Source organism: Gouania willdenowi, chromosome 24 (assembly GCF_900634775.1).
Source record: "Gouania willdenowi chromosome 24, fGouWil2.1, whole genome shotgun sequence".
Taxonomy (NCBI): domain Eukaryota; kingdom Metazoa; phylum Chordata; class Actinopteri; order Blenniiformes; family Gobiesocidae; genus Gouania; species Gouania willdenowi.
This window is the reverse complement of record NC_041066.1, coordinates 18296047-18318773: the sequence shown is the minus strand read 5'-3', so window position 1 is coordinate 18318773 and position 22727 is coordinate 18296047. Positions and strand designations below refer to the sequence as shown.

The 22727-nt window shown below is 36.9% G+C and overlaps 1 protein-coding gene across 3 annotated transcripts; it reads right to left on the bottom strand.

Annotated features, from left to right (window-relative positions):
• Positions 1-944: 944 nt before the first annotated feature.
• Positions 945-22463, bottom strand: LOC114458127 (E3 ubiquitin-protein ligase RNF19A). 3 transcript variants are annotated; one of them, XM_028440402.1, is made up of 10 exons: positions 22252-22463; positions 16001-16588; positions 14017-14522; positions 8755-8960; positions 7310-7457; positions 4286-4448; positions 3949-4063; positions 3339-3470; positions 2940-3210; positions 945-2142 (listed from the first exon to the last, which is right to left on the bottom strand). In XM_028440402.1, exons 2-10 carry the CDS (start codon positions 16151-16153, stop codon positions 1881-1883), a joined length of 1956 nt encoding a protein of 651 aa, XP_028296203.1. In that variant the 5' UTR covers positions 16154-16588; positions 22252-22463; the 3' UTR covers positions 945-1880. The 3 variants fall into 3 exon arrangements, with proteins under 3 accessions (XP_028296203.1, XP_028296205.1, XP_028296204.1); XM_028440404.1 differs by having other exon boundaries at positions 2940-3189; XM_028440403.1 differs by lacking the exon at positions 22252-22463 and adding an exon at positions 16975-17172.
• Between the last annotated feature and the right edge of the window lie 264 nt (positions 22464-22727).

The following is a 22727-nucleotide window of genomic DNA, read 5'->3' as shown; positions in this document are numbered from 1 at the left end:
GGTGCTCTGTGAGTTTCTGAGTTTCTCTCCAACACCATTACACCGTCAGCTCTTTGTGAGTGTGTTTGTTTACATGTATTTATCTCCATCTCTGGAGAAACACAGAGTTACATTCATGCAGCATTAAGACGTTAAGAGTCCTCTGGGTATAACGGGTGCACGGTTGCTGCCATGTGATCCTGCATTAAAAGAGTGAGCATTTTTTATCAACTGAAGTATAGAATTTCCCTCGAGTTGAGAGGGAAAAATGCCTCTTTGAGGCTCAAAGCTGCTCTAAAAACCAATCAGAAGCCTAAAAGCTTCCCTGGAAGACTGTGAATCTGTGATGACGTTATGAACAGTAGTTACAGGCGATTCCAACAGTGCTGTCAAATATGCCTTTGCTTACTGAAGACTCAGGTGCACAATCTGTTGAAATCTCGACACAGAAATCTAAAAATACCAGATTTACTCCTCGAGAAACAGAAACGTTATGTTGTCAGAGAAAAACTGGATAAATGACCAGTAAGGGCTTTTCTTAGTCCACTCTGCATCAATCTTTAATCTTTACTTTTACTTGGTCAACATCAGGGTTGGGATTAATTACATTTTTTAACTAATAATGGGGACCAGCATTTTTTTTTCCCAATTACAAATATTAATTTTCCACTGAAACTCAATTATAATTACATTCTGAAATGAAGTTCAAATTCAATTAATTACAATTTCTAAGCCTTTAATAAATAATGCCTTAAAATTAACCTTAGCATCTATTATGATTACAGGTTGGTTTTGACCCATGTCTTAAATCAGCTGTAAAATACACTAAAACAATATTATCTATAATCCAGTTTTTTTTCATCACTTGGTTACCTTGTTAGGCTTCCTAATCAATAAAAATATGGGTATTAATGTTTTTGGTGTGGGCGTCTGAGCCTCTTTTTTCTGATTCTGACACCCCTTGATTTCAATTATTTTAAAAATGGTAAAATGATCCTAAAGAGAACTGACATGACTTGATATGAAACACATTTTAATAAATGTTAACTACATGTGTGTAAGCCATAGAACGGTAACATGGTTCCCCAGGATTGATGAAATCGTAATTGACAGCTTTTATAGAATTTCCAAGTCAAATACAATTACAAAGTCAATTATCTGAACTCAATTACGATCCAATGATGTTTACAACAGCAACAGATTTTCTTCAATTTCAAATACAATTATAGTTATGCCATATCTGTAATTAATTACAATTACAATTATAATTGACCCCAACCCTGGTCAACATCATGTTATTAAACCTTAAACTGACTCTTGTGTTTCCTGACTGTGTCTGGAATGGATATTGAAAATGAAGTCACCCTGCTCCTTTAAGTCACATTCTTTTGTCTATATTCGCACACTGACGCACTAAAAAAGACCTTCAACCACATAGAGATCCTTTGACCTGCTGGATCCATGCAGTACAGAGCTGTGTCTGAATCCTTACGCTCCTCCAAGGAAACAAACCATGCTTATGATCATCAGTAATTGTAAAGGGAGAATAAGAAAGGGAATGAATTTGCTATTAAAAAAAAAAAAAAAAAAAGGATTATCTAATGGTGTTTCTTGTTTCTCTGAGGAAGGATAACAGTGGAAAACATGCTCCCCTGTCGGCCTCACAGCATGTATTTCTGCAGTTTTTAAATCAAAATCTCATGCTGTTTAACACACTTTCTGAACACACGCGTTCCTTAGAAGACGGAGCTTGAAGGCATCTGGTGGGAGGGGCTGTCTGTGAAGACGAGGCGTCTTCGGCCGACGATTGTCCCGCTCGATCCGCTGAAATGTCAGCGAATGTTTTGGTTCTGTTTCCCTAAATCCCTATAACCACACCTCCAACCATTTAGAAAACCTGCTCATACTACACTGTCTACATCAAAGCCTGGGAAATTTGTCCCTTTGCCTTCTCCTGGTTCCACTTTGTGTTTCTCTCCTCCCCGTCTCTCATCTCTCTCCTCTGATTCCGAGGCACACAGGTGGTCTTGAGACTGGGAATGGGGGTGTCCCAGTGACTCCGCTGACAGGCTTCGGCTAGACCGGATGCTACTGAGGCTGGACTGGCGGGCACCTCTGGGATGGGTCTCAATTTCAACTCGGACCTCGATATTGGCTCCATCTCTGTAGTCACAAATGGAACACATGATTGTAGCATTGTAGAGACCAAAACTCAAAGGCCCTCGTTTATCAACCTTGTGTGAAAACGGGTGCAGATTTGGTTGCTGATACAAAATGCCACACAGGCACATTTATTAACAATCAGTTGCACAAAATGTGCCACTTTTGGCTTTTTCTACTATGTAGGACAGCATGTGTGAGTGAATTTTTTAGTGTGGCTTATTAGGTGAAGGTCTGGGTTAGAACACTCTTAGAAATCCATCTAACTGTGCTTTTAATGCTGTTCTGAGAAGTAGTGAAAGCAGCGACTCCTAAAACAAGTGTTTTAAAACAAAATTAGCTTTAAATACAGTATATATATATATATATAGGCGCTATTGTAATTTTCTATATCGCCAAAATAGAAAATGCGATAGATCTTGAATCTCGACATATCATACAGCCCTAATTTATTCATCTACTGAGCAGGTGACGTCTGCCCCCCTGTGTGCGCTGCGAGCAACTTCACAACAGAGGTCCTGGAAGGATAAGCCTTTTATATCAGCCTCAGTTCGCACACTTGAGGCAATAAATATTATATTAAAAGAAATTACTGTAATGATTGAAACATCTGTTTTTATTATGCCTTCAGCCAATTTCACCTATAATTCATCACATTACCGATTACTGCAGCACATTTGTAAAAGTATAAAGAACTATTTACATTTAAAAGCACGAATGAAGTCCTGAATGTACGAACGGTTGATAAATGAGGGCCAAAGACATTAAAAAGGTGAATAATTCTTGATGGGATGGATTACCTCAATGGAAGAGCTTGTGTGTCATCAAGCTTGCTGTCAGGCACAATGACCACCTGGCAGTCAGACTGGCTGTCCTGCTGGGTGTATCCAGGGTGTTTTGTGGCTTCATCCAATTCCATATATCTATCTAGCTCTGTAGGTGCCTCGCTAGTGCTCGGTAGCGTGCCCACTTCCTGTACACTGACTCGGACTTCCTGGACGCTGGTGTCACTGGGCAATGAAGGCCTCCGGCCTGTCCAGTGGTCACTGACTACATGAGAGAATAGAAGATCTATAAGAGAAGTTGAAACTTCATCAGATTGGGCAAAAAATAAAAAATCACAAACCAATCACTTGTGTGAAAAATCCTTGAGGATATTATTATTATTATTATTATTACATGTAAAGTTCAGCACTCACAGTTAGCTAAGTCCTCTAGTTGGATTTGGTTTGTTTCAGGAGGTTCACTCTGAGGGCGACACCAGCCATTCCTACAGAGCGACATGGGAACGATTCCATAGACATATGTCAGCATTAACGGCACACCCACACCTGGAAGAGAACAGAGAGAAATTACACTGTCATTGAAACTAATTACAGAACAAAGAAAGTAATGAATGAGCAACATTATTACTGTAAATTCCTCATAGTTTCTGTGTGGATTTGCAGCTTTTGTACTTACACAATTTACTTTTTCCTGCCAGCTTTGTTATATTTCTTTCATTATGACAATAATAATTAAAGGACACTTTAAGAACAATGCTCGAAACTTTTCGGAAAACTGAAAAACAAACTTTCGAGATGCGATTTCAACCTTTTTCCTTGCTTTTTGGAGTAAATGATGTTCTATTTATTGATTCATGAGGCCTAAACTATGATTTTATTTCATAAAAATGTGTAATTGGTAGCAGCTTTAGGTGTTAGTCATTTCCATCTGCATTAGACGTAAGACGAGATCTTAGGCAGGGCTTAGTAATCTGTTTTCCCTTTGCTTGCAGAACAACATGTGTCATCATTGCTTGTTTCTTACCCACTGTGACAGCTGCTATGACTGGTGACACAAACACTGACATCATCACTCCACTTGCTACAGTCAAGTAGTGCTTGCTTCCTGAGATATTGTTTTTCTTACAGCGGCCATGGACCTGGAGGGCAACAAATGAAACATAACAGGAAAAATAAGAAAAAGTGTTTCTTCAGTGTTGTTCGTTATCTCTGATACATCGTATTCATGAATGAATAAAGTCAAACAGCATGTGACATCTGCGCATTTCTTCCTTGTAAATATAATTTTAAGATAAACATGTCTTGTGTTTGTTTGTTTTTTTTTTTGTTGCCATAATGTGAATATGACTGTTTTCACTGACCTTTCGACCCATGTAGATTGGTATGCCCACGATAATGACTGGGATGGCGATGCCCGCTATAAGAGAAATGACCACAGGGGCTCCTAGCAGCATGCCCACCTGCCACAGGACCTTGCGGGTTTGAGACCATGGCTTCTTCCCCCAGAATGTACATCCGGAAGGACTAAGATGCCAAAAAATGATAAAATAAAAAATATTAGTACATAGTATTATAATAGGGAATAAAACAGTATCTTTATTTGTGACATTTTTACTGTTTGTATATTGCATTACTACACAAATTACTAAAAATTAAAACTACACATTATTTTTATTAATGAAGGCAGCCTGCATCTATTTCATTGTTTTTCAACCTTGGGGTCGAGTGGAATTTAATTGGCGTCCCTTGAAATGTTCAGTAATTGTACTGATTAAAAATATTAACTTTGATTTTTTTTTTTTTTTTTTTAATTATTCTTCTTCTTTTCTAAACAAAAACACAATATACAATATTAAACAACTGTATTCTATCCTTAATCATTCAAATAAAAGGCAGTGTAAAATATCCAAGCTGGCACAACATGTCACTAATCTTGATTATACTCTGTGTTTGTAACACATCAAGAAGTAATTTTAGGAGAAGAAAAATGTCTTCGTGGGGGTCACGATCCAAAATAAGTTGGGAACCAATGATCTGTTTTTGGAGTTTGTGGCTCCATTAACACACGTCATTGTTAGACACTGCAGTTACAAATCATTTTCTTAATTAAATACTGTATAGAATCCAAAAGACACACCAGAGTCAGTGTATTTCAACCAAAAACCCTGAGCTCCAGCGACTCACGTACAGAATACGAGCCCAGCCTTTTTGGCTCCTCTGTTTTACTCAGCGTCAGGAAAGGTGAGTAAACCTTATTAATATTTCATACGCTATATTTGAGTGGATAGAAGTGGATGGACTGGGTGATGGCTTTACAATGCATTAGCAATGTGAACACGACTGATCCAGGTGTTATGCAGCACGTAGCATTTTAACCAAATTGGTCAACGTGTAATTTGTCCCAGGAGTAAAAATAGCAATAAAACATCAAATACAAACACTAGGTGTAGACTGTGTTACTATCTTTTTTGCTATTATAGTGGAAAGAGTTGCATTGGGAGTTAACAATGTTGCTCAAACTGAGAAAATGATGCATATTTACCTTGTATACACTGATGCTTATAGCATAAAGCATAAAGATCAAATCATCAATGGAATGGACAGGTAGTGTTCATTTTGATCTAGTCTTTGGACTAAAACGTTTTTAGTTTCCTTTTTCGGGTCGTGACCCCATCTTAGGGCGACCCCAGGGACTTTTTTCTTCTTTTTTTCTAGAATTCGTTTTTGTTCATGTTTAATAAAGAGTAGCCAGGATTAGATAATAAATTTTAATATTGCTTGATATTCATTGTGTGTAATGTGTTAATTTGAAAAAGAATAATAATTTCAAAACATTTAAAATATTATCCTAATCAGTAATAAATATACATATATATATACATATATTTTTACCATTTCCTAGACATTTCAGGCGACCCCACATGGGCTCACGACCCCAAAGTTGAAAAACGCTGAGTTTATGCATTTTTTTTTTAAATATTTAATTACCATGGATCAACCTGATATGATGGTTTTTTTTTTGCAAATTTGATGTGATGAATGTGCAAGACCACATGATCACATGAGTTCTGATTGGATTTCGCCCCACGTGACATGACAAAAATATAAATATATTTTGAAATACTTTTTGTCGACATATGACTTTTATTTAAAAATGAGTCATAGTTTAGTTGTTGTCACTTAAAAACAATCATTAAACAAAAAATTATGACATAAACTTTTAGTTGAACAGCGCTGGGCAGAATGGCCTGAGAAACTAATGGCGGATCGACAGTGGAAAAATCGATGTGAGCCCAGACAGGATCTTTAAAGCAGTGCAGCCTCTCAATAAATGATACCTTGCTGATTGTCGCTCTTTTTCTGTCTAGATAGGTATTACTTTAGTGTCTAATGGTGGGGTGAATGCAGATATCCTGACTTTATGGGATTAGTTCAACTTTAAAGATCACAAGGTCAAACCATGCTGCAACAAACAGAAGACGTTTTAAGTCTGATCTTTGGGTTTCTAACAGGTTCTTTAGAGCAGTGGTTCTCAACCTTTTTAGCCCGCCACCCTCAAAATAAAGGTGCCAGAAACCGGGGACCCCCACTGCATCTGAAGGTGGTTGAACACAGACACGAACATTGAAGAACAGTCATGTGGAGAGAGGGACATCTATAAGGGGGAATAAAGGGGAGAGATGTTTGGGGTCCATCCATAAAGTCAGCAAAATAATGGTCCATTGTTCTATGAATCTGTGAGAACCACATGAATTTATCTGAATAATATCCACTGTTATCCAAGAGTTTATTATTATTTGTGCCATAGTATATGGTCATCTTAAAGATGTAAATTCTTGTTTCAATCGGAAATAAAATGGGTTAAAAGTGACCAACAGGATTTTAAAAACCACAGAAATTGGTTAAAAGTTGTAAATTAGAGTGGGCAAAAACAGACAGAAAAAGTGGTCAAAAGAGTCAATATTGGAACATTTAGTTTAAACTGGCAAATAATGGCCATGAATAATCATTAATGTGGTTAAATTGGCACAAATAAGCATGAAATATGGTGAAAAAAGGTTAAAAGTGACAATAATGGGTCAAGATGTGTGACCTTATGGTGGGAAAAGTGGAGGAAAGGGTTTATAAGTGCTGGAAATATCTTGAAAGTGGAAAAAAACGTGCAGAAAAAGCATTGAAATTTGATAAAGAAGTGGCAAAAATGGGAGTAATGTAGCAAAAATGAATTAAAAGGAGCAAAAACCAGGCGGGAAAAGGATCAAAATAAGCAAATATGGGACTAAAATTGTTTCTTGAAGGTATCTGGGGACCACCTCCCAGTGTCTTGTAACCCCAAGGTTGAGAACCGCTGCTTTAGAGGCTGAGCAAGTATGATTGGTTGATACCTGAGGTAGTGCACGTCGGTGATCTCCTGCATACACAGCCAGCAGAACTGACAGGCACACACAGTGCAGTTCATTCGGTTACAGCTGCCATCGTTAGTCTTCATGATGTAGGCACCGCAGCGAGGGCACGCTTTGATCTCCTCAGCATCTGCAGCACAGTCAGTGTGTGAGACGCAGCACGTCCTGTAATAGTTATTTTGCACTTTTCAAGGCAAGGACACTCTACGACTGCTAAGGTGGAATCGTTCTGAAGTCTTTCGTGCTCACACACTGCCAAAACCTTCACCTAGCAAGGAATATAATGGAGATTGAAGAGTTTTTAAACATCAGAGAATATCATTGATGTTTATTTAACAATGTGCTAAGCCAGGTTTGTCAAACTCAATTTATTTCAGGGACCGAATACGGCGCAGTTTGAGCTCAAGTGGGCCACAGACTTTATGCTGGAAATCGAACAATTTCAACATTATTGTGCCCTTGTTTGCACTTGTACGAATACATAAAATATAAAATATGTAAGAAATCAATAATATCCAAGCAATAAGTCACAGATATCAGTGCCAACAGGGTCTTCACTTTACATCTCCAGTGGCCAGTTTCTATTTAATTAAGGAAAATTGTTTGTAATAATTTGAGGAAAATTAAAACATTTTGTAGAAATTTTGAGGTTTTTTTTCAATAGTTTAACATTACAAATGACTACAATCATGCAAAATAAGCACCGGTAAAACTGTGAGCCCCTGAAAATATTGTTGAGTTTCATTTACAGAATGATTCATGTTTTCTCTGTCATTTTGACTTTCTCCTGCAGGCCGAATTGGAAGCTCCAAAGAGCCGGATTTGGCCACCGAGCCTCGAGTTTGACACAGTGCCCTATATGAACAAAACCATCTTCCTTCCCATGCATGAACAATCACCAAATTTTGACAATTTTTGTCAAATATTGCAATTTACCAAATATTGCCAATTTTTGTCAAATTTACCAAATTTTGCTAAATTTACCAAATACTGCAAAATTTTGTCAAATTTACCAAATTTTTTGTCAAATTTACCAAATTTTTTGTCAAATCAAATTTTTTGTCAAATTTACCAAATTTTTTGTCAAATTTACCAAATTTTGCCAAATTTACCAAATATTATTTTGCCAAATTTACCAAATATCATTTTGTCAAAGATATCAAAATTTTGTCAAATATACTAAAACTTTGTCAAATTTACCAAATTTAGAATTTTATGTCAAAAAGTAATTATTTATTTTTTCACTCTCGTAAACAATTGGAGTCAATGCAAAAATGGCATGACGTGTGCTAAGCTAATATATTAAATTGGCAAGTATCCAAGCATTATCAACATTTTTTGTGCAATAAACTGAATGTGCTTAAAATCCTTAATAATGAAGGTAAAATTTCCCAATAAAAAGTCGATTGAATCTTCTAACTTTCTACCTCCTCCCGGCTCTTCATTGAAGACGTATAGCGTGGCGGCGTCATTTCCGCCTGACGTGTGGCGAGCCCGCTGACGCCGGGCCTGGTCACACGTCTGATTGGGATGCCACAGCTGCCGACAGTGGTAGCAGAACTCTGTGTCGCATCCCTCTCGTCCACAGCTCAGCTTGGGACACTCGGCACAGCCGTACGCTATCACTGCATAACTGAAGGAACGGGACGACAAAAAAGGGAGTCGTAATATATACAGAAAAACACACTAAATACTTCGGAAACACACAAAACTACTAAAAAAATGTACAAAACGACAAAAGAAACACACAAAAAGACAAGAAAAACACCCCAAAAAAACCCACAGTACTACAAACAAGCAAAACTACAACAGGATTACACAAAATGACAAAAAAAAAAATACAAAATTATAGAAAATGACAACAAAAGTACACAAAAAGACAAGAAAATGCCAAAAAAAAAAAACAGCTCCACATATCCACAGTATTGAAATCAAACAAAACAACAACACAAATACACAATATGACTTCAAAAGAGATACATTTTTACAGGAAAAATACACAAAAGGACAACAGAAATGCACATAATACACAAAAATACACAGATTGACAGAAAAAACAGACAAAATAACTCTAAAAACCCTTTGTTTTTCCAGTGTTAATGCTCAGATTGGTCATTATTCTGAATGCTGACATGAAAGTACATAATGTGGCCCTTCAATCAAACAAACACATTTTGTGGCCCCTGCTCTTAAACGTTGTCCATTGTACATTTCTTATAACATTTCATTTTTATTACTTTTTCAAACCATTTCAACTTTTTTCAACTTTATTGCTAATGTAGTTCAGCTATTGCTAGGTTGGTGCTAATGCTAGGCTAATGCTAATGCTAAGCCAATGCTAATGCTAGGGTTAATGCTAAGCTAACGCAGTGCGACACGGGCCTGCATCTTTTCTTCAGGAAATGCAAATATTCTAGCTAAATACATTATTATATATATATAACTATTATACCCGCAGTAATATTGGGACTGTTATGGACGCTCAACAGCACTTACTAGAACCATGCGATCTGATACTTTTTTACTTGTTTTAACCTGTTTTACGATGACAATGAATGCCCTTCATGCATTGTTCTTGTAATTCAGTTGAAGGTCAAAGTAGCTTTATTTTAAATCAAAAGACAAAACTATTTAGATTTGAACAAGAAATAAATCCACAGACAAAACAGACCCTGAGCTGTTATCATGATAAGAGGAAGTGTTGCTCTTCAAAGGTAAAATAACATAAATAACAAAGATATTTTCCTAGTTAGGTACTGTACATGTAAGATAAAAGGCTTTACTGTGCAGGCAATGCTGTGATTAACACTTTAAGAGGCTCTTCAGCTCGTATTTTCAACCCAGTGTGTTTTTCAGGTGATTTAAATTAATCACACAGGCTGAACGTTGTAAACACACGACTCCAACCCACAGTTACGTCAGACCAGCGATAAATCACGTGTGTATGTTTAGTGAGTTGTGCTTCTGCAAAAATCCTCCCTTATCATTTACATTCCTTTAAAACAGTGGCCTTGTTAACCTTGAGCATTCAATCAAGAGCTTTATTACTGTTCTATAATATGTGATTACAAATGTTATGTTATTTTTATGAGATTTGAAGCAGAAAAATTTATTTTTTTCATTATTTTTCCAAAAAAGGTCACACTTTTTGTTTCTTACCAATTTATTGACATTTTGTTACAATATGGGATGTCCTGAGAATTTTTTTTCATTTTTTTTTTAAACTCTCTTTTTATTTAGAAATGCAAATATCCATCACAAACATTATTCACAATAATAGTCACTCCAAAACATAGGAAAGGAAGGATGTACTGTAGTTAAATTCAGGCGATTCTGTCCATAATGCCCTTCTGTGTTTTTATTTTTACATATCGTACAAAATTACAGTTGAAAACAATGAGAAACCCTGGGAGTTTCGTTGTTAGCATCCTGCATGTGTCAGATTTAGCATTTAAATGTTTTTTTTTTATCTGAGAGTTTTACCAAAGTCTTTTGTTTCATATCCAAAAAGTTTACTTATTTTATTGAATTTTGTACATGGTAAATAATAGCAATTAAAAGAACTTGTTGAATTTGAAACATCCGATGTGTCGCTTGGCCCCCACCCTTGCAGTAAGTTCTCACGTAGTTCTCAATAAAAGGTGGTTGTGCTCTGAGACGAGAGTTCCGAAGTTGCTGCCAAATATGCGGCCATGTAACAGTTGGTGCTGGGCCCATGGGAACATTGATTGTTTTGCTCCACTGGCCTTAATTTTGGAAAAATAAAATATAGTCCTAGTTCTTGCACTCAGCCGTGCAGCTGCAGATTAACAAAGGAGCAAATAAACTAGGCATTATTGTAAGTGGGAAATAGCGTAAAAAGCCAATTGAATAAAAATAAATATTAGTAATAATCTGAAAGTAATGATGTTAGAAGAAAGAGCAATAAAGAGAAATGTAGCATCAAAATATATGCTTGAATAAAGGTTTTTCTAGAAGATAAAACAAGCTCAAACATTTTAAAAATAACTACGGTATGTAACCACCAAATAAGGATTACTTACAAGCACTGCAGATTAGGAGTGTGACAATATCGCGATACGGCAATATATTATTATCAATATGCTCACGCTAAGTATTGATATTTTAAAAATTTAATTGAATGTCTTATTATTTATTTATTTATTTTTTTTCCAAAACCTTTTTCACTAAAATGTGCAGGTAGGCCTTCACAGAAATTTTGTCACTGTTGAAGGAACCAATATATTGTTTACTGGAATATTGCACTATAATGGTGTCACTGGTGTAAGAAAGACCCTATTTTTTGTTTACATAAAGCACTGTTGGAGATACTTATTCATTTACATTGGTATGTTGACACTTATTTACAGAAATGTTACACTAAAATAGTGTCACTGTTCATAGGACACTTTTTCAATGTATTGTCTTTCAGGGATATAAAATAAAAAATGTATTTTTTCACTTAATCTTTTTTTTTTTACTTGTTATGTCATAGATTATCGTAGATTGATTTCTGACCAATATATCGATAATCACAGTATCGTCATATCGTGAGATAATCGTTATCGTGAGGTACCCAGAGGTTCCCACCCCTACTCCAGATTCACTATGTCATCTATAGCCTCATACATGAAACGTTATGCACACATAGATGTGCACTATAAATATGTACACACACACGTGCACTATAAACATGTGCACATACATGTTCACTATAAACATGTACACATACATGTTCACTATAAACATGTACACATACATGTTCACTATAAACATGTGCACATACGACACACACTTTCATACTTTCTCCGAGCCAACGCAATGTCTTGCTAATCTGTCACTAAGACCTCAAAGAATGCGTGGATGTAGGAAACATAACGTAACTGGGAACAGTTTATGCAACAAAACAACACTTTTAACACCCAGGTGTGAAATTTTTATCTTGAATTCTGACTTTAACATGAAATAAGCTGAAATATCCCATTTCTTGCTCATTCACGCTCACCGGATCTTATGCATTCTCATTTATAACAACAAGTTCATGTAGTAAACAGCTGCTCTGATGACATGCAAAGAGACATTAGTGTTTCCCATTAGCTGGCCTCTCCTGTTACAGCTCTATGAGCAATAAAGTGGTGACGCTTTGGACCAGTGGATCCGTCCATCCGTCAATCTATTGACTAGGGGTGTGTATTGCCTGGCATCTGGCTTTACGATTCGTATCCCGATACATAGGTCACGATATGATACGATATATCCCCATATTAAAGTATAAGGTGATCATTGCGAAAAAATGACCTAAGAAACCACTAATCTGTAAATGTGTACACCTTCATGAGAACATTATGTATGAAATATATTTTATAGGCATACTTTACACTCAAAAAGTTGGCTTTAACATGTCATGTGCCAACAGCTTAAAATAAAAAAAATAACATACAATCTGCCTGTGGATTTTAAACTAACTTTGACTTTAGTGGAACATGACTTTAATGCAACTTAACTGAGGTATACGCCTAGAACAACAAATAAATGCAGAACGTTAGTACTTTGTTTTTAGATTTAAAAAAAAAAAACACAAGCTGGTCAACATGCCCAAGTGTCAGTGCACTTCTTTGTGCAGTTACAATGTCTCCCGCAGTGGAAAAGACTTTCCTGGTTAAAAAAAAAAACAATTAAAAAAAATTAAAATTAAAATAAATGAAAAATCAATGTGGATGCATTTTGAATCAATCCAAGAATCGCGCGACGTAATATCGCAATATATCGGCAAATCGATTTTTTTCAACACCACTACTATTGACCAGCATTGTAATAGTTACAGTTGGACTGTGACATTAGATTCAAGTGTTTCCAACTGTTGCACTGTTTGCCAGTGAATGTTCTGGTCATTGGATTTTCTGTTCAGAATGGGATATTAAAAATCATAAAAGTAGTAGTTATTTAATGTTCATTTGAAAATTTTAAACTAAGGATTAAAAATCAAGACATGTTTTCTTTATCGGAGTCAATATGGGAAGGGATCAACCCGTTTTAAACTTTTTCCTTGAATTATAATTTGAGTTTTAAAATTTCAAAAGGAAAGTCCAATGACCAAAACATACACTGACCCAGATCTTGGCTATATATCGAAATTCAAGATATATTGAGTTTTTTATTTTGGCGATACAGAAATATTGCCTATATCGATATATTTTTATTTCACAGCTTATTTTATATTACAATACCTGTTTTAGGAGTCGCTGCTATCACTACTTCTCAGAACAGCATGAAAAACACAGTTCGATTCACTCACACGTGCTGTCCCTAATAGGAGAAAAACTCAAAAGTGGCACATATTGTGCAGCTTTTTGTTAACATGTCACTGTGTTGCATTTTTCAACAGCAGATTTAACCCAGAATTGTCTTTCTAGTAGGACTTTATTGAGTTAAAAATATTGAGATTTATATAGTATATCGCTATTTTGAGAAAAAAATATCGAGATATGAGTTTTGGTCCATATCGCCAAGCCCTAGGATCAACCAGCTTTTAAAGTTTTTCCTTGAATTATAATAAATAAAAAAATTAGATTTTAAAATTAAAATCAAATAACCAATCTTTTTTTTTTTAAATGATCCTTTTCTGAAAGGAAAATCCAGTGACCAAAACATGCACTGACTGCATATACAGATCCAAATTCAACCCTCACCTGCAGTCGGGTGCAGGACACCATCGTGTATCTGGATCAGCAGCCAGAAACCGTCTCAGCGTGTACTCCTCAAACCTCTCCAGCAGTGCCTGATCATCCAGGATGGCACGGACATCCAGCGGCGCCAGCGTCTCAGTGCACTGCGGGCATGCGATTCCCACCCGACTCTCGGATATTTCAATGCGCAGGTACTGACGCAGGCAGTCGCTGCAGGCCCTGTGAGTGCAGGAGCTGAGTCGTGGGAAGTGACAGCGAGGTTGACTGAGCAGGCACAGCGGGCATTCCTCCAGATGTTCGTCCAACAGCTGCTCCTGGCTCGAATACGAGAGAGACAGGACGCCCGTGGAGCCGCTGCTGACGCCCGCCACGCAGTCGCCCGCCACGCAATCGCCAGTGACGGCGCCGCTTTCACCCACTTCAGCCGCGGTCGAGGGACCACTTTTTTCTCCTCTTTCGGCTCCAAAAACTCTGGATTCTCCCGCCTCTTCTGCAGTATGACTGAGGTCCTGGAAAACAAAGTGCATTAAATAAATAATATTATTATATAATGTTTGTAGAATTATTAAGGGTGTAAGAAAAAAATGAATTCGGCCATATATCGCAATATTTCACCGTGAGATTATCGCATCGATCAAAAAAAATGTCCAAATCGCTTTTTAAAGAAAAAACTTTAATTGCGCTAACATATGCATAGCACGTAAACGTCAGGTCACTAGGTGTCAGTGAACCACATCACACCTTGTTAAACTACCTCACTTAATTGCACTTTATTTTCATAAAACCTACTGGGTACTTTTATAGATGTAAGTAGTTCCTTTTTTTATTTTAAGAATTTAGGAACTTAACAGATTCAGAATCCGTTGTAGAGGCAAGAGTTAATCTTTTTTCGTGAATCGCATCGTACGGTAAGATTCATGGCAAAGCACACCCCGAAGATTTATGTGCATACTCAGCAGCACAGTTTAGAAAGAAGAGATCCAGATGCGTGCACATTAGTGGACTGTATTTGATCTACTTTTTTTGGTTTCTTGGCAACATCATATAGATAATAACTTGTCATTAAATAAACACTCTAATGGCTTTGGGTTTTAATAGCAAGCAGAGGTTAGTTAATGATCTCCAAACTTCGCTGAGGGGCTTCTCTCTTGCACAACCGTGGGACATTTCTAAATTTGTGCTTCATGAAAAGAAACGTTCTGATCGATTCAATTAGGTTCAAGATTTTTCATTGCCATTTTTCAGTGTTAGGGGCCAGCAGCATACAAGATAAGAAATCCTAACGGAATATAGTACCACATAAACATAACATAACAAAAACAAGACATAGACATCAACATCCCCCGCCAGATTGGTTATCATTATAATGCACAACCTTTTGCTAAAAGTCCTAAATCTAAGAAGTTAGATGTATACATAAGAAAATATTACCACATGAGAATATAAAATTACTAACTATTTTAAACAGTTTCTAAGAAACCTCGAACAGAGTAAAAAAAAGGGAACAAGGGAAATAACTCCGGAAAAAATAATTGTGCACTTCTCATTTTCAAACTCCATCAAGGTATTGATACCCTGAAGCCACACACCAAATTTGGTTATCCTATCTTAAAAGGTTTCTGAGAAAAGCTGTTCCCTTTGGAGATATCTCCAACAGAGTAAAAAAAAACGTAACAAGGGAAATAACTCCGAAAAAAATAATTGCGAGCTTCTCATTTTCGAACTCCATCAAGCCGTCAAGGTATTGATACCTTGAAGCCACACACCAAATTTGGTTATCCTATTCTAAATAAAAAATAATAAAGAAATACACATAATACACACATGCACGGTAAAAGTAGGAATTATATGAAGAAATAAATCAATCCAAATAAAGCAAAAAAGTTAATCTAAATCAAAAAAAAAAATAAAAAAATTTAGATCACTTTCATTTTAGTGAAAAGAATTACAAAGAAAAGTCAAACAATGGTCAAAGTCTCGGTCTCACCTGCTCCGGACACTCGCTGGGTGTGAGAGTGATTTCCACTTCCTCTTTGGGCCAGGCCTCTAGAGGCCTCTCGGTTCTTGGCTCCGACTTGGGTTTCCGAGTAAAAAAGTTGAGGAAGCTCAGGGGCCCCGTCTGCTGCTTGGGCCTCTTCATGGTCTAAGACTGGGGCAGGAGCAGCAGCTGAGGCAGACAGGTCAACGACCATGAGCAGGATGCAACTACGTGAGTGTGTGTGCGTGTGTTTGTGTGCGTGTGTGTGTGTGTGCAAGTGTGTGTGTGTGTGTGTGGGGCTTGTTGAATGCACTTGAGCTCTCACAGATTAGAGTCTGAGAGTTGGATGGTTTCTCTGCTTAATGAGGAAGGAAGAATGGTGGAGATGCAAAGGGAGATAACAGGGGGGAGGTAATCCCTGCCTGAGGGGAACATCACTCATTTGGAGTCTTTCCACTCTGCGTTACTTCATCAGGCGACAGTTCTTCTTTCCCCCTCTCCCTTGTCCTCTACTAACACATTTAGCACAGTGTAAATTAGTCCTGAGTCATCCTTTGTTGTTACAGGTGTCCTCTGCACTGTGAGCACTAATTCACTCTGAAATAAAACACAAAATAAATATATGGTTAAATACAGTTGACAAGGTAACACACAATCTCAAGATTTCTGTGCCCTGATAATAAGATCGTATAGAATGGCCATTGTTTTTGTTTTTAAAAAACCTTTTGAGGACGAAACAAGTACCACAGAGATAACATAACATTCCCTGCCAGATTGGTTGTCATTATAACTCCCAACCTTTTCCTAAATGTCCTAAATCTAAGAACTTATTTGTATACATAAGAAAATATAATCACATCAGAAAATCAAATTACGAACTATCTTAAACGGTTTCTAAGAAAAGCTGTCACCTTTGAAGATGCCTCGAACAGAATAAAAACAACGGCACAAGGGCAATAACTCTGGAAAAAATATTTACGCACTTCTGATTTTCGAACTCCATCAAGGTATTGATACACTGACGCCACACACCGAATTTGGCTATCGTATCTTAAATGATTTCCAAGAAAAGCTGTCCCCTTTGAAGATTCCTTGAACAGAGTAAAGAAAAACGGAACAAGGGCAATTACTCCGGAAAAAATGATTGTGCGCTTCTCATTTTCAAACTCCATCAAGGTATTGATACCCTGAAGCCACACACCAAATTTGGTTTACCTATCTTAAATGATTTCTAAGAAAAGCGGTTCCCTTTAAAGATACCTCGAACAGAGTAAAGAAAACAACACAAGGGCAATAACTCTGGAAAAAATATTTGCGCTCTTCTCATTTTCGAACTCCATCATGGTATTGATAGCCTGAAGCCACACACCGAAATTGGTTATCCTATCTTAAGCGATTTCTAAGAAAAGCTGTCCCCTTTGAAGATACCTTGAACAGAGTAAAGAAAAACGGAACAAGGGCAATAACTCCAGAAAAAACAATTGTGCGCTTCTCATTTTCAAACCCCGTCAAGGTATTGATACCCTGAAGCCACACATCGAATTTGGTTATCCTATTTTAAACAGTTTCTGAGAAAAGCTGTCCCCTTTAACTCGGATGGACGGACGCACGGACGGAGCTCAAACCTATATCCCCCTTCCACACTTTGTGGCGAGGGATAAAAAGTGTCACAATATGACATAGTGTAAACGTTTTGTAATATTTGTTCCCATCAGTGTTCATTTTGTTGACTAAAGGTTTTCGTCATAGTTTTCATCAATTACATGTTTTTAAGTGACTAAAACTAATTTAGAAAAATGCAGGCGAATGAAAACTATATCCAAATATATTGATATTTTTGTAACAAAAACTAAACTATAATTTTGTCTCATAAGATGAAGTCCAATCAAAACTGATATGATGATGTGGTTTTACGCATTGATCACATCAAATCTGTGTATTTAGAAATATCAGATATACAAATGCATAAATTCTAATCGACTATATCTGTAACAAATTTAGTCAACTAAAATCTTATTAAAGTCATTTAGTTGACTAAAACTAGACTACAACTGAAATAGTCCTGACTAAATTTTGACTAAAATCAAGTTGCATTTTAGTCAAAAGTATGTGAATAAATCTAAATAAAAATTTGCAATCGAAATGAACAATTGTTCGTAACCCACACATTAAAATATCTGCACCCACATTTCTCTGAAACGCAAAGCAACTGTTAATAAAATTTGACCTTCAGAAGTCCGTAGAACTTTCCACCTTACACAGCTCTCCATTCAAAATATACTGTAACACATTCAAATCAAATAAAACCTTTGCTGTGTCGGCAGGAATAGAATTCAGGTCCTTGTGGAGATGTGAGCAACGGGGTCACGACAAGGAGACACAAAGAGCAGATGATGGAAGCATCAACAAGTCTGACAGAAAGGATGTGGGAGACAAGGAGGGGGGAGGGGGGCACACAGCTCTTTGTGCTGCATCCATTAGGCAGCACAGAAGCTCTCCTAGAATAATCACGCCCACAGAGCAAAGCAAAGAGAGCATGCAATGATTCACAAAAACCAGGACCAATTTAACCATCTGTGTCTACTGTGTCGTCTCAAACAACGCCATGAAATCAACAGGATTTGACTCTTTTTAGACATAAAACTATACTGTTTGCAACACATTTTTTGTCATCCTAGAAATTCAATCAAAAACACATTGTGGATTTACGTAATGTTGCATTACAACATGACACTATACACTCAGTCATAGAAGCCTCTCTTTGCATCCAGGTGTGTATGACCACTCTATCCTGCAGGACTGTACCTCTCTAGGACCATATATGGATACTCCATAAGAGAATATGTTCAAACTGCCTTTATATGGGAAAATTCACCATCAACTCAAAATTTGAGTTAATATTACAGATCACACGCATCAAAATAAAGGCCCTTTAGAAACGTCAATGTGGCCCGCAGGAGAATGTAAAAAACAAACAACAGACAACATGAATCATTATGCAAATTACTACCTAATGTAGTTATAGACATCTCTTTACAAATAGACAACTTCAATTAATGTCCACATATTTACAGGGCTCACAGTTTTCCTGTGTACGTCACATGATGGCAGTCATTTTTAATCTGAAATTGTTGAAAGAACTCTGAATTTTTCCAAAATCCTTCCAATTTTCTCAAATCATCTGACAACCTTTTCCCCCATTATAAATAAAAAATGGTCACTAAATGAGGGAAATTTAAAGTGAAGATCCTGAAAATAGGAAAAAAATGATTTTTTTTCAGATTTCAAGAGACTATCACCCAAGAACTAAAACATATATCTGACGAATGATTAGTGATTTGAACAGTCTATGTACATAGTTCAAAGCTGATCAAATTACAGGGAGATAAAGGTAATACAAACATGTTCAAGCCCGAAACCCTGACAAACTTTTTTTCCAAATTTGAGTGGCTGGCATGTCCACCAAATAGAGCAGATGTTTTTTTTAAAAATATATTTTAAGAGAGTATGTGGAGCTGTATTACTATACCTAATTTCAGGTTCCCATGTCATGTAGTTCCTGAGATATTGGAAGCTGAAAATGGAAGTAAATTAAGGACCATAATCGACACATACCCTGCTCACTAAATTGGCCTTATATCAAAAAGAATTAATCTGATCAAACTAAAAATGTACAGTGTGCCTATTGAGTAATCACAGAACAATTGGTAAAAACTTCAGAATTTTTGCAAAATGACATGGAATGACATGGAATGATCCTGTTGGTTGTGTTGGATCTAAAGTCATTCTGAATGATGGTCATTTTTAAGCTCTACCACAATCACAAGCTCTAAAGTGATTTTTGAATTAAAAACACAGTCACATGTGTAAACCTTCAGAATTTTTTCCTAAACATGCCATGAACTCAAATTGGAACATTTAGAAACGCTTCATTTCCATACGTTAAACCATTCCCGCTGTACATGCACTTCACTGTTTAAGTATCTCCATTCTGTCATCACTTTACCATCAGGACCATCTTAGTTTGAAACCACACATAACTGATCACTCCAGCATGTTTCCGTAACCCTTGCGTGTGTACTCGCTAACATTAGCAATCAGATTAAACAGTCTATTGCTGCCGAACCATGAGGATATATCACTGTTTTAAGGAAATGAATTAAAGATGAAGTGATAAATAAGGCAGTGACCTGTTGTAAACAATCAGATTGCACCGTATCAACTGAATTTGCCAGATTTTTCACACAAATCAGATCAAATTGAACCAATCACTCCAACACACACACATATGTACACACACCCACACAACGCAGGCTTTCAACTGACTCACTAAATGTTGATTTTCGCTCACGAGCTTCTTCCTTCGTCTCTGTTTGCAAACTTATTCCAGCATCTGAGGTAATCACGGAATATGAGCAAGAACTCCAATTAAATGAAATCTCCCATCCATCACACAGAGCTGCGTCACGCACACAAATGAACACAAATGAAGAAGCACACAAAAGGACACATGTATAAATCACTTCATTAAAGGTTGCCGCAAACATCTATTAGTTTCTGTTGTAGCAATTATCAAATATATTCACCTAATTTGGTAAATGTTCATTCATTTCTGTAACTAAATGGACAGCATCCCTTTATTTTTTACAATGACTATTAAACTACAGTGTTATTTTTAATATAATGTACTCTAAGAAAGAAAGAAGGAAAAAGAAAAATTGACATAATTAAGGAGAAGACTGTTAATTAAATAAGGATTAAAGACAAGTGCACACATTACAGTATAATAATAATAATAATAATCAATCATAATAATAATAATCAATCATAATAATAATAGTCATTAAAGTCATCAAACAACTGCTGGATTAACACACAGAGACTCTTACGATTAGTTAGAAAACTATGATGTTTCGCAGATACAAGTATCAGGCTTTTCAACCTTGGGGTCGTGACCCCATGTGAAGTCACCTGAAATTTAAATGGGGTTGCCTGAAGCGTCTAGTAGTTAATAAAAATAAATAAATACATAATTACTGCTTAAAAATATATTTCAAAATGTTTCATTATTATCCTTTTTCAAATTAAAATGACGACAACAACTGTATTCTATACTTTCACTTTCTCAAATATAAATCTAGTTGAAATCAAATGCCGTTTAAAGAAAAGAAAGAGAAAAAGGAAGGATCATAATAGATAAATGAATTAATTGCAGTATAAATATATATGAGCTGGCGCATCTTATCGCTTTGTGCACTAATCCTGGCTATCCTGTATTTATTTACTTTAAAAAAAAAAAAAAAAAAGGTTGGAAACCACTGCCATATCATGACTTGGAAGAAAAAACGACTTTCTGAACTGATCATAAGAGTGAAGGGAGTACTTTGTGATGGATGGATGAATGGATGGATTCTAGAATGTGACACTGACTTTGGTTCAGAGGTGACAGATGGGATTATTACACAATCCGGATTGGTATTCTACCCCAAAGCGCTTTTCCTCTCTTTAACACCCAAAAATACAAAAAAAAAAAATAAAAATATTAAATCTTGCATTCTGTCCTCTAGTTGAACCACACATTTTAAATGAGCGAGGCAGCCTGTTAACAAGCTGTTGCTATGCAGTCAGTGGCTAAAAACAGGGTCTACATGGACTTTCTTTTCAGTATGAAGTGGAGGGAAACCTGATGATGATGATGATGATGATGATGATGATGATGATGATGATCTCACTCACTCACTCACTGCTCTGCTGGACAGATGCCCACATCAGCAATGCGGGCTTTGGAGTGGCGTGAGCTCAGCACCCTGTTCACACCAAATTCACTTTGTGTGTCATGTGACCCAAGAAATAAAGCGACTGGTGTGGAAGTATCCATGTTGAAGCGTCACTGATCTATAAGGTTAGACGTGTATTCTTCCTCATAATGTAAAGATCGAAAGGTTATAATAAAAATATGAATTGATTAAAAAAAAGATTGAGAAAGAGGGAATTTGTAAAAAATAAAAAAAATAAAAGTTATGCGCATCTTTTCACGTGTTATTTCATTAATTGAAGACTAATGCATCAGTGTTGATGCAGGGAGTGGCATCATGTGTAATAATAAACTGCGCATTATTAATATACGCCACAGTGTCTCCCAGTGCAGAAACCAGCTAAAAAAGAAAGGATTAAAAAACAACAACAGACAGAATGTGAAGCGTGGCCGCGCAGCAGCTAAAACGCACAATATAATGTGCGTTACGTAAAGAGTGTCTTACCTTTCCTTGTGTGCGCGGCGCCTTCTCTTTGCAGTGCCTATAGGCTCCGCCCCCCTGAGCAACCACACGGGCCTTCCTCCTCCTCCTCCTCCTCCCACCGCCCTCCTCCTCTTCCTCACTGCTGCTGCTGCTGCACACAAAGATCACAGGCATGGATAATATGGAGACACAAACAGTGAACCATGAGGGTGGAACAGAGGTTTCCCCTGACCGAGCAGCAGCAGCAGCAGCAGGAGCCGCAGTAGGCTCTCCGAGGGGGAGGGACACTGCAGAAGCACGAGCCAATCAGATCACGCCAAAATCCTTCTCGCTCCTATTCACAAATCTCCTATCATAGTTTACATTTTCTAAATCAGGGGATCTCAACCTTCGGGTCGGGACCCCATTTGGGGTCGCAAGACACTGTGAGGGTGTCGCCAGATGCATTTAAGAAACAAATATAAAAAAATTAAAAATATTAAGCTCATTTTGGTTGT